Below are 14,852 nucleotides of genomic sequence, written 5' to 3' on the forward strand. Positions count from 1 at the left end.
CTTAAATCCTATTATCATGTTCTATTATTATGTTCTTAAATCCTATAAACATGTTCTTAAATCCTATTATCATGTTCTTAAATGTTATTATTATGTTCTTAAATCCTATTATCATGTTCTACTATTATGTTCTTAAATGTTGTTATCGTGTTCTTAAATCCTATTATTATGTTCTTAAATCCTATTATCATGTTCTTAAATCCTATTATCATGTTCTATTATCATGTTCTTAAATCCTATTATTATGTTCTTAAATCCTATTATAATGTTCTATTATCATGTTCTTAAATCCTATTATCATGTTCTATTATCATGTTCTTAAATCCTATTATTATGTTCTTAAATCCTATTATTTTTTTTCTTAAATCATATTATTGTGCCCTTAAATCCTATTATTATGCCCTTAAATCCGATTATTATGTTCTTAAATCCTATTATCATGTTCTTAAACCCTATTATTGTGCCCTTAAATCCTATTATTATGCCCTTAAAAATCCTATTATTATTTTCTTAAATCCTATTATTATGCCCTTAAATCCTATTATTATGTTCTTAAATCCTATTATCATGTTCTTAAATCTTATTATCATGTTCTTAAATCCTATTATTATGTTCTTAAATCCTATTATCATGTTCTATTATCATGTTATTGAATCCTATTATCATGTTCTTAAATCCTATTATTATGTTCTTAAATCCTATTATCATGTTCTTAAATCCTATTATTATGTTCTTAAATCCTATTATTATGTTCTTAAATCCTATTATTATGCCCTTAAATCCTATTATTATGCCCTTAAATCCTATCCTTTGTGACCAGATGCTCTCCTATCTGTGGAGGTAATAAAGAATCTATCTATCTATTTTCGATTACCTTTTTCTCTTAAATCTATATGGCGAGTTAGTCTCATAGGGCGCTCAAGGTTTGACGGCAGGAGGACTTCAACTAAATGGATAACAATTTTAGTCTTGTCTCAGTTCATCTTTTAAGTTTTGCCACCCAAGTTCATTTCTTATTATCAAAAATGACCATAAAATATAACAACACTTAAGGGAATTGTAGCTTCTGACCAATCTTTTTTTTTCTTTCGGAAAATGCCTTAAGTTAAATTGTTTACCCTCTGCTTAAGATTTATGGAGATTCTTTTCAAGTAAATTTTTGTATCGCTAAGGACGTTTAACCTCCTGTCACTGCAAAAATTTGGAAAGAAAATTCACTAAACATTTGAAGACATACGAAATTTGGGCATATCTTTTTTACATTTTGAAAACGTATTTAATTTACATTTTGAAGAGATACGAAATTAGGGCATAAAATTAATTTACATTTTGAAAACGTATAAAATTAGAGCATAAAATTAATTAAGACACATAAGATTAGGGCATTTAATTAATCCAAAGTTTGAAGACCGCATCAAATTTTTGTGACATGGTGCCCCCAAACAGTTTATACATATAAAATCAGTAAGACTGTTGGTTGCAAGGGATCACCCCTAACAACCATTGCAACCATTCTAATTCATTCCCTAAAATTACGAGTATTAAAGCTGTTCTGCACGTTTGAAAACCAATCGTGTTTGCGTAACTCGAGTTATCCTTAAAGAAAGAATAAAGCATAAGAAACGCAAGCTATCCCATGGATAAATGGTAGTGATGTTCCGATTGTCGCCGATGTTCGATTAATCATCGCCAATGTTTCAAAGTCGCCGACATCGATTCTGACCAAAAAGAATCGATTCTAGTCGCTGATTTTGTTAAAAAATTAAAATCCCGCTTTCAGGACTTTTTCAGATACTTCTCGCTGTTTAGCTTAAATACTTTTGCTCTTTTATAATCTTTGGGTTAGTATTACAAAATATCTGCTCTTTAATGGAGAACGCTGTCAGGCCAGCTGTCATGATCGTAACAATAATAAAAAAATTGTTGCCCTGGCAGTAAAAAATCAGACGCCTTGAAATATTTTGGGTTCTGCATGAAGCCTGAATACCGGGGGTTGGCTCCTTTTAAGGAAAACCTTGATACTACTAGAGCTGTTTGCAAAATATGCTTTAAAGCGTACATTAACGAAGGTACCCCACCCACTTTTTTTCTAATTGGAAACAATTTTCAGATTTTATTTGACAAGCTTTTATTATTCCTTCAATATAAAATAGTGCATTTACTTTAAAAAAAAAAACTAATTCCAGACCTGCCAGCAATGTCCCCAGCATATATTCCATGTCAAATCTGGCAGGGCATCTAGCATGACTTGAATCCCAGTCCTTTACTCATAGACAAAAGATGAATACTAGTTACTTTTGCATTTGGTCCAATAGTTCCTCCCAGATCGCAGTTTGGACTTACTTGTTCAAACTTAAGCTATCGGTTGGTTAACTTTTAAGGCTATATGTCGACATTTTAGAAGAATTTGAAAAACAAATCTTTGAGTTAAGGACTGCCTTTATAGTGAAATAAAAAAATCCCATCAAGACAAATATATTGAATCAAGATCTAACCAGCAGATAGGTTAACAGCCGGATAAAGGTTCGAACAACTAGGCCATAACTGCCCAACAGTTGCTAAAGGCTGTGCAGTACAGCAGCTGTGTCATAGAATTCTTCATAAAAAGTAATAAAATGAGTCATACAATAATCTGAAAGTCTTGAGAAAGGTTTGCTGTTACTACAATATTGCCACGTTACAACAGTCTGTATTGATCTTTCGGTTCCGATTCTTTCGATTAATCGAATCGGAGAGAGATCAGAATCGGACCGATTAATCGATTCTGCTTCAGCTGTCCGATTCTCATCACTAATAAATGGCAACCTTTTATTTGTATTTATTGAGATATTTAGGAAAAAAAGTTGAAAAAAAGAACTACCTTAAATTTGATAAAAGAAATAAATTGAAATGATACGTACCTTCTCATCCTTGAAATCGTCATGTTCAGATATTGTTATTCGAACATCATCTTTTCGTACTTCGTTGTTATTATGACTATCGTCTACTTTATCTTTCTTTTGACTTTTATGTAGTATGTCAAGAACTGTTTCTTTTACTTCAGTTTCGTTGGATACGGTATATGTATTTCTATTCTTTATACTCTGTTCTCTGTCATTCTCTTTCCCGCCAAATCTTGTTACTTGAACAACTTCATTTTCATCATCATTTGATACAGTATACGTGTGAATATCGTCTGAATTGCCTTCTCCGTTAGACACACTCCCGCCAAATCTTGTGATCTGAAATTCTGGTTCTCCTTTATCCTGTTTTGTATCCTCAATGCCATCAACATCAAAATTAAAAGCCGGGTTCGTTTGCCCCTCTGACATTCTCTCAGTTCCTGTTTTATACAACAAAGAGTAAGTTTTAGCTGCGGATTCGCGAGATTCTGGGGTATGTAAGAACGGTTTCAGTTGGTTGTAATTCACATCACGTGACTGTTGCTGTACTTGTCTGAAACAAAAGACAAAGGTACCGATTTATCATTTATAGCAGGATTAGTTGATTAAAGGTAAATTTATATATTCCATATATAAACTTTGAGGAGTTTTATTTTCATGCACGAGACAATTCATAATTAAAGCTTGATAGCGGATGTAACGTTCTTTTAAAATTATCGTTTGTTTCCAGTAACAACAAAGCTATAATATTGTAAAGATTGTATTTATTTGTTATTCCAATTGTTCAATTTTGAGGTGTTCTTTTTAGTTTTAATTTGAACCAACAAACTTCAAAAAACTTCTGGTGCCAGAAGCGGCTTCCGTGCACCCCACAACCTTAGAAGAATTCTTTTTAGATACAAACTGGTTTGGTACGACCTCTGTAGTGAAAAGAAAAATGTTCTCAAAGAAAGTGTTTTTTTTTTTAACTTTATATGATATCACTTTTCACATGGCAACCGTTTATTTTAGGAAATGACAATCATACAGACGATACGACCATTACATCTCGGCCGGTTTTGGTGATAAAACAATAAAAACATTTACTCGAGAGGTCCTGCCAAACAATTTAGTACCTAGCAAAAAGTCCAGGTTATCTTAGCGTATGTAAGAATTCTTCGTCAAAGTGTTTATAGCTTAATGTTTTATTACACATGCACATTTGTATCAAAATATTTTTTTCGTTACAAATGCAGAGATGTTCCCACAAATATACATTTTTGGTCGTAAAACTAAACTGAGCCGCGCCATGAGAAAACCAACATAGTGGCTTTGCGACCAGCATGGATCTAGACCAGCCTGCGCATCCGCGCAGTCTGCTCAGGATCCATGCTGTTCGCTAACGGTTTCTCTAACTGCAATAGGCTTTGAAAGCGAACAGCATGGATTCTAACCAGACTGCGCGGATGCGCAGCCTGGTCTAGATCCATGCTGGTCGCAAAGCCATTATGTTGGTATTCTCATGGCACGGCTCAACTAGCGAAGACGATCTTCCAAATGAAACTTCGCCTCTATAACCTTATAGAATGATATATAATTTACATAATTCTATAAAACTGCAAAATTATGTAATCATTTCCGAAAATTATTGTAATTCATTTATCGGTGAATAAAACTTAGAGATATACGTAATACACTGCCATCGATATTCCACGCCACAATGGTAAACGTTCACAGGCACAAAATCATTATATGTTCGACAGTAAAAAGTTAAACATATACTTATGTATAATAATAATATTCCAGTGATACAATTTCCAATTTTTCGTATTGAAAATTCAGTTTTTTACAAAATGTTTCTAATATGTTTTTCCGTGTTGCATTTTGACTGTTACAACCGTCAGGAATGACATAAAAGATCGTTGCACTTGGCGTTGTATTTTAAGTGTAATATGATCCCGTGCAAATATTTAGCTACTGATCAAAATTTAAAACTATCGTGTCGAAATTATTTTAAGTTTAATATATCGTATACATCCAATGACGTGTATACAAATATTTAATACTACGAATTACGTCAGAACCTCCGCGCCGTTTGCTCAGGATCCATGCTGTTCGGTTTCAAAGCCTATTGTAATTAGAGAAACCGTTAGGAAATGGTGGCTTATTTTCGAGAACGGTTTATTTTAAAACCGGCCTATTTTCGGGATTTCAGAAAAAAAACAACACAGAAATATAGCCACACCATAAGAAAACCAACACAATGGCTTTGCGACCAGCATAGATCCATAGATTTCAGGGTATGAAAACAAAAAATGAGCCACACCATGAGAAAACCAACATTATGGCTTTGCGACCAGCATACATCCAGACAAGCCTGCGCATCCGCGCAGTCTGCTCAGGATCCATGCTGCTCGCTTTCAAAGCCTATTGTAATTAAAGAAACCGTTAGGAAATGGTGGCTTATTTTCGAGAACGGCTTATTTTCAAAACCGGCTTATTTTCGGGATTTCAGGGTATAAAAACAGAAAATGAGCCATACCATGAGAAAACCAACATAATGGCTCTGCGACCAGCATAGATCCAGACCAGCCTGCGCATCCGCGCAGGATCCATGCTTTTCGCTTTCAAAGCATATTGTAATTAGAGAAACCGTATGCGAACAGCATGGATCCTGACCAGACAACGCGGATGCGCAGGCTGGTCTGGATCTATGCTGGTCGCAAAGCCACTATGTTGTTTTTCTTATGGCGCGGCTCAAAGTATCTTAGTGATACTCGTGCACTGGGATTAATCTGAAAACGGAATTTAGCAATAAGACAACATAGAACAGAACAAAAAGTCATGAAAATATCGTAGTCTGAATGATCTGATCATGACTTCTCAAGTTTATTGTAAACACTCAATTAGATTTCAAGTTGTGAAGTGCCTCTTTTAACCTCTTTTGCTTAAGTTTGTTTTTCTTTGGTGGCTGTATTTGATTACGTAGGTTTATATATGTTTAAATATTTCTTTAAAGAAATTGCGAAAATGAAATACGAATTCACGCAAAACATACATCGAAGTTTTTACATTGATATACGATATTATTAGAAAAAACGTAACCTTGTTTGGACTTCACTTACGAATGGATAAAACTTTTCACTGGCAATTAAACGACAAACGTGTTTATGTAAGCGATATCTGCTTGTGGTTATATTTTAGAAATCGTTATAAGTTTTTAAGCTGATCCGTGGATATGTCAAACTAAGTCCTAGCGCGAAAATATAAACACGCTAATCCGACTTACTGCACTCGAGAAGTTGTTTTTAAAGGGAGAAAATTTCGCCAAAGAGCCAGCAAATTGGCTTAGCTTTCTGTGTATGCTGTTACTAAATTATTGCTAAAATGTAATACCTTTCTTTGAGCTCCAAATCATAAACAAATTGGTCAAAAGAAGAAGCTTTTAAAAGCCGTTTCTCTAAATGATAAGCGTTCGCTAAATTTGGCTCACTTGCACGTGGCAAGAATCTTCTCACATGGAAACCATTCTTTTTACGCGTTCCAATGTGTTGGGAGCATGCGCCGTCAGCGTAACCGTTCAGCCAATTATTTGTGCCAAATTGTGTGACGTCATGAAAGATGGTTGTAGGAGTATAGAAACTGCTCACAGATCCTGAAATTATTGGTTCTTTGCCATCAATACTTATGTTCACAAGGAACGGCCCGGTATATCGGCGACTGACCTCTGAAGATAATTCGGTTCCTGCAAAAAAAAAAAAAATCAGATTGGTTACAGTTGTAGCAATCTAATTTCTTACATTTTAACACGACTTGGTTCGTTTGTCACTGAAAAAAAAGAAAATAAATCGTTGTTTACTAGTATCCTGCATGGTAATAATGGGCTTGATGCGCGGTCCGTTAGGAGGCCATTTTGACGTCAAATGTTGTCACATTACGTCAGGTCCTTGAATGTTATGATCATTTTATAATATAATATGATACTATAATGCGTATTGTCAGAGCCTTTAAGGCTTAATGTGGTTTATCTCTGATATACCACGGTTTTAAATTCAGATTCGCAGGAAATTTCAATTAACATAAAACTGTTAGCACAAGTGGTGAAATATTCAAATATTAGCACTCTAGTTCTTATTTTATCAGACAATAAATCATTAGACGTCATAAGCGGAATGTAAGTTTGGCAATCCTTATAAATCTCGTCGCTCCTAAAGTGTCACATTTAGAAAAAAATGACATAATAAAGTAAGAGGTCCACGAAGACGTTGGGCGGCTAAAAGTCTGTTTGCATCTCGAGAGTAGATAAAATCGGCACCTGTTTTTTTTTGTTCATTCAAAAATAGAAAACATAAAAGTTATTAATGTTGATTAACAGCGGTTTTGCGCACCCCTGACCACTTTGATAGAATGGATTTACTCGTAAGGTCTTTAATATTATCTTTGAGAAATATAATCAAATTTAACGCTTGATCAAAGAACTATAAATTAGAACATTGTCAAATAAGGGATACTAAAGTTAAACAAGCACACATGTAGCTAATGAGTATGAGTGTGTAAGTTGAAAGTCAGATAAGCAGAGAAAGAAAGAGAATGGATTGAGATTCATTCGTATTGTAAAATGATGGCAGCAAGCATGTTATATTATGTAACCAAGTGCTCATGAAATCTTCACATTTCATTACCTCTCATGAACAGTCAGCTATTATTATTCTTGGATGCATTCTTTGCTTCCAAAGGATCTTTTTACAGATTGTATTAACTATCACAACAGCAATTTTTAACTGCCGTGTGGCGGCTGTAAAAAGTCTTCCCGTACTTGGGTTCAGTGTTGTTATATTTTCTGATCCTTTGGGATCATGGAGTTCATTCAACATACGTGTAATAGAGTTCCGCTTAAGCCGGTGCTAGGGGGCGTGAGCGGTGTTGCACATCTTATTACCTCTCATGAAGAGACTCAGTCAAACCGAGTCTGCTATTATTCTTCTTGGTTGCATTCTTTGCTTCCAAAGGATCTTTTTACAGATTTTATTTTCTACTTTCCATGATTATGTTTTGAACTGCTTGACTGAATATTTGGATGTTAATATCATCGCTGAGATTCCGGTCTCCATTCAGTAAGGTGTAAAGTGTTAGGGTGCAATAGATGAAAGTAGTCTCAAGCAGCCTTACAGAAGGTATTGTACAAATACCGGTATGTGAGCTGATTTACTGTTGAATCTCCTGGTTTGAACCCAGACTGTAAAGACAAAAAAAGTTATTATCACGAAGAAAGTTGAAAAGATACATAAATGTAATGCGTTCAAAAACATTTTCCATGCAACAAAGCAACGATTTCGGTCGGTAGTTGTTGGTTAAGGATGGGTCGCCTTTTTTAAATATAGCACAACCGTTAGCATCTTTTCAGGTTGAAGTACCTTACTGCCTTGTAGAGTACAATTTAACAGGGATCAAAGAGAAAATTTAAGCACAGAGGCAGTTTCGCGCAATATACGGTTGCTTATTTTTCATCAGGTCCGGCAGATTTGTTGATATTTAGGGACTTCAAAGCATCTTCAACGTCTTGAGAGATGAAAATAATTGATTATATAGCAGTGCGAATAAGTGATACTATTTCATTACGGATTGTTTTGAATTTATTCCAATGAACGGGGTTCTGAGAATGCTTTGCTCTGTGGTAGTAATTTGTACGTTTCAAAATTTGTTTATTTGTTTTGCGATCCAGTCACTTTGACAGTGAGTTATTAAATAAAAATATTTAGATGTCTGAAACATATACTGTTATACGACTCCTTAAATAAATCGCCGGGTAATAGTTTGTTCTATTGGTCGGTCTATAGTTCAACGCTTAATTTTGTTGGGGGAAAGTCAAGAATAGAAGAACAAAATTTGAAAATTCACTGTGATGTCATATAACAAAATATGCATTGAATAATGTGCCGGTCAATAGTCAAAACTATTTACTCTCTATCCTTCATGTGTGATATCTTGATATTGTACCTCCGATGAAATAAAAAATAACCATTTTAATCCATCTTTATTCAGCTACCGCCGATATATCTAGCAGTTAGGTGCATTTGAAACCGAAAAAGCAAAGACATAACCTCAAGTGTCACATTTCATGCTTTACATCATAGATTTAAACTGATTATATCTATTGTAAGGAAAATATTTTGATAAATATCATATTTAGATATAATAGTGTTTCTTGTTAGTATCAAATTTCATTAAAATTATCTACCTACACACCCGGATGCAAAACGTATTAATTCAAGATTCAAGGATAAGCCTGAAGGAGCGAGATACATCCGGGATTCATTTCTATTGAATTGTCATAAATAAAAATTTCAGAGGTGTTAGAAATACATAAAATCAATGATAAACGATTTAAAATCTGTCTTAAAGTTTCTCATTCGTACACGTGTGGAGTACCAAATGATTACTGAGGACCTGATATCTACACCGAAAAATAGCAAGCCCGACCGAAAACTCCCAGTCATAATTTCCATAAAAAATACAACTCCTGCAAGTTATACATTGCATTCGAAATACATTTGTACGACCCCTTTACTTGAGATACTGACTACCAACTTTTTATCACATTCCACCTAACTATACTCCCCTTTTCCCCTCTTATTTCGATCTCAACCCCCCCCCCCCCCCCACCCCCCTTGAACTATATAAAAGACAGATGTGTATTTAGTGGATTTTAAACTAAACTTTAATTTCACAAAATTTAACTTTGTTACCATATTTATACAGATATGTATTTGAGCCGCGCCATGAGAAAACCAAAATAGTGGCTTTGCGACCAGCATGGATCCAGAGCAGACTGCGCGGATCCATGCTGGTCGCTTTCAAAGCCTACTGGAATTAGAGAAACTATTAGCGAACAGCATGGATCCTGACCAGACTGCGCGGATGCTGTTTGCAAACGCACTATGTTGGTTTTTTCTTGATATTTGTTTAGTATCTGCAGAACAGGATGATTCAACTGCTTTTGCAATTATTTAAGGTATTTTCATATTGTTCTGTGTTATTCAAAATATTTATATGTTAGAAAAGAATGTGTGTTTAATGCATATTAAACATTTGCTTAAATTTTAGTTTACCCAATATTTGCTTGAATATAAAAATAATCCTGCCCGCCTTTATCGCATTTGAAAACATCCTCAATTAATTTTAAGCGGTGTTTTGTATTCATATAAATTAAACTTTAAAATTAAAAGTGAATAATTTATCGCAACAAATCATCTTGGCACATACGGTTAATAACTCGATCCGCTACCCTACTCTACACGAACCCCTGTTTTAATTTGCGTAACATTTAAGTTGTTTATAGGAACACATTAGCGTTCCATCTTTTCAATGATAATATCGTCTATGAATAGGTAATAGCCTAAAAGTATACACATAACAAATTTTCAAATTATTTTGCGAAGTCTTAAAAATCAACGACGATGAGCTTTAAAATTTCGCATAGACCTAGATCTACTTAAACATGTTAAAGCACAGTGTATAGCTAATAACATAAGCGACAACATAATGTCAGTAAAGTCGAATATTTTATTCATTTAAAATCCTCAAACTACTGTTAAAAGTCACAAAATTACAAATTCTTAAAAAACTAGATTGTTTTGCCAGTTTAATAAGAAAGAAGACCAAGCTATTATATATTCTGCGATAAACAATGGTCGACGCGCGGCCCGGTGAAAGAGAATCATGACGTCAATTATGATGTCAAATTGACGCGTGACGTCAGGTTCATCACTGCACTGATATATGTAGTCCGTCATTATTTTATCAAGATATTTCAATGAGCATATATAAGAATGAAAACAATCAAAACCTTCTTGTGGTTTATCGTCTAATTTACAACGATTCATTCTTGAGATGCTTAGACATCTATCCACTCAATTCTTGTGCATCCTTACTCTGAACCGTAATATACCGGGCGACAAACCACTGGACGGACCATATTAATTTATATAAAATGATATGAAATTATTAAATGGGAGTCATTATCATAAACATTAATGTAGATTGGACTTTTCGCAAAACATCTGGTCATTACAGTCAGACATAATCTATGTTTTCTGTTAAGTTATGTTGTTTCAAATTTACATGATAAAGATATTTTCCTAACTTGAAAATTTCATTATTATATTATTTTCCTAATAGTGAACTTCTCGTCAAAATTAAACTTTAAAATAACGGGTAAAGATATTCACATTTTAATTCGCAATTTCACAAACGAACTAATTAAATATGCAAAGAAACCCACTTTAAAATTAATGCAAAAGTTTTATGAATTTTTTATTTCCCCCAAAAAAATGAAATGAAAAAAGAGAGAAAACTTGTAGATAAAATACCTAAAAATCAAATAAATCTTAAAATATTAAAACATAGTTTCATATAACCCAATGCTATTCACATCAGCCGAGTATGAGATAACATCACATGGTTATACATTATATACATCACATAGGCGTATCAACTCAGCTGTCATTTTCTTTTTAATATTTACCATACTTGAAACATTACACCATATGAGCCGCACCATGAGAAAACCAACGTAGTGCACTTGCGCCCTGCATGAATCCAGGCCAGCCTGCGCATACGCGCAGTCTGATCAGGATCCTCCATGCTGTTCGCTAACGGATTCTATAATTGCAATAGACTTTGAAAGCGAACAGCATGGATCCTGACCAGACTGCGCGGATCCATACTAGTCTCAAATGCACTACGTTGGTTTTCTCATGGTGCGGCTCAATTATAAATTTTTTTAATATAAAAAAATGTATGAATAAAAAAAAAACACAGTAAAAACGTACATGGAGCCTGTTTCACAAAACGAATCATATGTTAATCCTAAGTTCTCTTCTAAGTATGGTATTTTAAAACAAATATATTTAATAGGTAACAACTTGTATCGTTTTAAAAAAAAGTTGTCATTAATTAAATGTTGTAACAGATCTACCTTATTTTTATTCGACTGAGATTTAAAGAATACTCGAAAAGTAAATCTGAATCTACTTAAAAATTAATAATGTTTGTGAAACACCTCATTCCTTAAATTCTAACCTTTTATCATTAAGTAGACTTCGGGGAACGTTCCCCAGACTTTCATTTTATACATTTCTTACACGAATAGCATGAAAAACACAAAGTTGAGCAGATATAGATTGACATTCTTCCTCCCCACCCTTCCCCCTGTCATTCAATTTAGAAATGAAGCACTTGCTTGTAGCACAGAGGAAAAACTGCCTGGAGTTACTATAGGCGATATCTTGTCTGGAACACACATGTTGATAATGTATTAAAAATGCAATTTATGACCTCTTATCTCACATTATATTATTTCTTTCAATTGCTTAACAATTCTTATATTTAACCACACTTTGGCTATTGTCTTACTATATGGGGTCATTAGAAGACAGAATTGTAAAATTTCAAGGGCTGTAAGGTTGATTCTTAATAAAGGATTTGATACTCCTTCAGTTGAATTATTCTATGAATTAAACTGGATGCCCTTTCGGGAAAAGGTTATTTTTCAACAAGCTGTTTTAATAAAACAAAAAGTCTTAATGACGTAGCTCCAATTTACCTCAGAGAAAAAAACAACAACTGTTAGTTCAGACATTCAAGGCAGAAATTTGAGATCATCTTCAAATTTACACCTTTACCCTCCGAAACTTAACAAAGAATTATGTCAATTCCGGCACCACTATTCGGAGTACTCTACCAAATTACATTAAAACGTATCATCAAGTCATTATAATTTATTCATCAACTATTACACCTGATCAAATCTTGTTCCCCAGTTCCTTCAAAAATGTCGAACTGGGAACCAATGCGGTTAAGAACTCATCATAACAGCAACTAGGAACCATGCTATTTGTTGTTTTGTTGTTGCTAGTGCTATTTACAAGTCAATTTGACGAATTTAATTGATTAAGAATATTTGCACCATATACAGATTTCTTTTTACTTTCAGTTTAGAACAATATTGATATTTTTATATGTTAATAGCAGAGGAATCTGAAAAGGCAGGAGATATCTGAGCTAGAATTGCATTCCGATAAAATGCATTTATAATATCTACTTTGGTAATAAAATATGATCCGTACCACACATCTTGCACGCGTAATTATTTATTCATAACTGCGTTTTTAGATATTATTTATTTATTTATTTATTTATTATATTATAGTATTTTACGAGTTTGATAACATTTGCTTTGCTAAAGAGCATACAGATGCATGAATGAATAATATTATGATATGCAAAACAGTGTGCATTCTTCTAACATACCGACGTGCATGATTTATTTGAAAACAAATTATTTGATAAATATTTCGACGATGATATATTTCATATGTTATTATCAGCGCATGTATGAATTCTAATATTTTTAGCATAAATTGAACGACGTATTAATTGGTTTGAGGCAGAAACTATTGAAACCCTGGATGGCAGTTAGAAGTAATGAAGTTATAAGTTAGAGTCAATGAAACTGGCAGTTAGAAGTAAGAAGTTATGAAGTAATGAAGTTGGCAGTAAGAAGTTAGAAGTAATGAAATTAGAAGTTAGAAATAATGAAATTAGAAGGTTAAAGTAATGAAACTGGGAATTAGAAGTAATTATAATGAAGTTGGAAATTAGAAGTTAGAATTAATAAAACTGGAAAGTCAGGAATAAGGAATTTTGAAGTTAACGAACAGAAGAAAAGACAGGAGCGCTCGCCCTCTCAACTCAATTACAAGAAAGCTCAAAGGAGAAACTGCTTCTTTTACAACAAATATCTTCATTTTTGGCACATTCATATTTAGAAAAAGATTTATAAAAGCATACTGAAAACTGGATTTTTTTTCAGAGGATGAAATGAAACTAAAATAAATTTGAAAGATTTAAAACAAGATTGTATTTATTATTGACCTTGAAATTGATTGTACGTCATCCACAGCATACCATTGATAGTGTCGTTAAACCCGCTTAATGATTACAAAAACAGCAAATGCAATATACCGAAACATCAAACAGTTTTCATTTATTAACTACTGATTGGATTCATTTGATAAAGTATGTAATAGATATTTAACTGTGAACCCCATAGGCCTATATAATTTACATAGATACATTCATATTTTTGGGTCATGCAGCTTAAATTAGATCTACTTTCATGATGATGATGATGATGATAATAAAAATAATAACAATAATAATTATAATGATGATGATAGTAGTGATATTCATGATAATAATAACAATAATAGTGAAAATAGTGAAAATAATAACAAAAGCATCGTCTCCAAGAACAGAATCATGTCAATACTATCCCCACTCATTATCATCATCGTCTTCGTCGTCGTCGTCATCACCACCATCATCAACATCATCATCATCATTTTATTATAACTATTTTAATTTTCACCATTAATTCTAACACGATCCGATTCATTTTCCTATTAAACACAGGAATGTTTCTCATTGCAGAGTTGGTGCAGCCGTTTTGCGCATGCGCGGAATTATTATCAAATGGAACGCACGGCAAAAATACTCATTTTTTGCATGTCCGCACGCTTTTAGTGTATAATGTGCATAATATACTGACTAAAGGTTAGGGTTAGAATCACCATGGTTACAAAATATATACATTTAAGGTATTTTTGTTCTAATTTAGTTAATCCGGTATATACCGGAGTCTGTAATATATCACGGGCGCACCAACTCTGTATTTAGTCACAGCCTAAACAAAGAAGGCTGAAAACAGTGAAATTCACCTTTCTGACGTCAAAATTATTACGTCATAGCGTCAAACGGCATAGCGGCGCGCTAGAAAAGAAACTAATTGAAAACGGGCGAATATTTAACAAATGTCGTCAAGGATGTACTTTAAAGTCCTTGGTAACGTGTTATAATCGAAATAATATATCTCATTTAGTGAATAAATCTTTGTTTGGAGTTCAGATGCAAAGTAATTATATCACGAGG

General features: G+C 33.5%; 1 protein-coding gene across 7 annotated transcripts in view; it reads right to left on the reverse strand.

Annotated features, from left to right (window-relative positions):
* The window catches only part of LOC123541688 (NADPH oxidase 5-like), a 68,107-nt gene that overhangs the window by 36,314 nt on the left and 16,941 nt on the right, over positions 1–14,852 (reverse strand). For 2 of the 7 annotated variants that reach the window (XM_053531062.1, XM_053531060.1), the window contains exons 1-3: positions 7,544–7,565; positions 6,258–6,606; positions 2,901–3,435 (exon numbers count right to left, since the gene is read on the reverse strand). In XM_053531062.1, coding sequence (XP_053387037.1) covers positions 2,901–3,435; positions 6,258–6,606; positions 7,544–7,550 — 891 coding nt within the window. In that variant the 5' untranslated portion in view covers positions 7,551–7,565. Of the gene's footprint in view, positions 1–2,900; positions 3,436–4,549; positions 4,569–4,643; positions 4,789–6,257; positions 6,607–7,543; positions 7,566–7,800; positions 7,823–14,852 lie in introns of those variants that run through there. The other 5 variants (XM_053531061.1, XM_053531065.1, XM_053531064.1 and 2 more) reach the window with 5 other exon arrangements.

This window comes from Mercenaria mercenaria, chromosome 19 (assembly GCF_021730395.1).
Source record: "Mercenaria mercenaria strain notata chromosome 19, MADL_Memer_1, whole genome shotgun sequence".
Classification (NCBI taxonomy): Eukaryota; Metazoa; Mollusca; class Bivalvia; order Venerida; family Veneridae; genus Mercenaria; species Mercenaria mercenaria.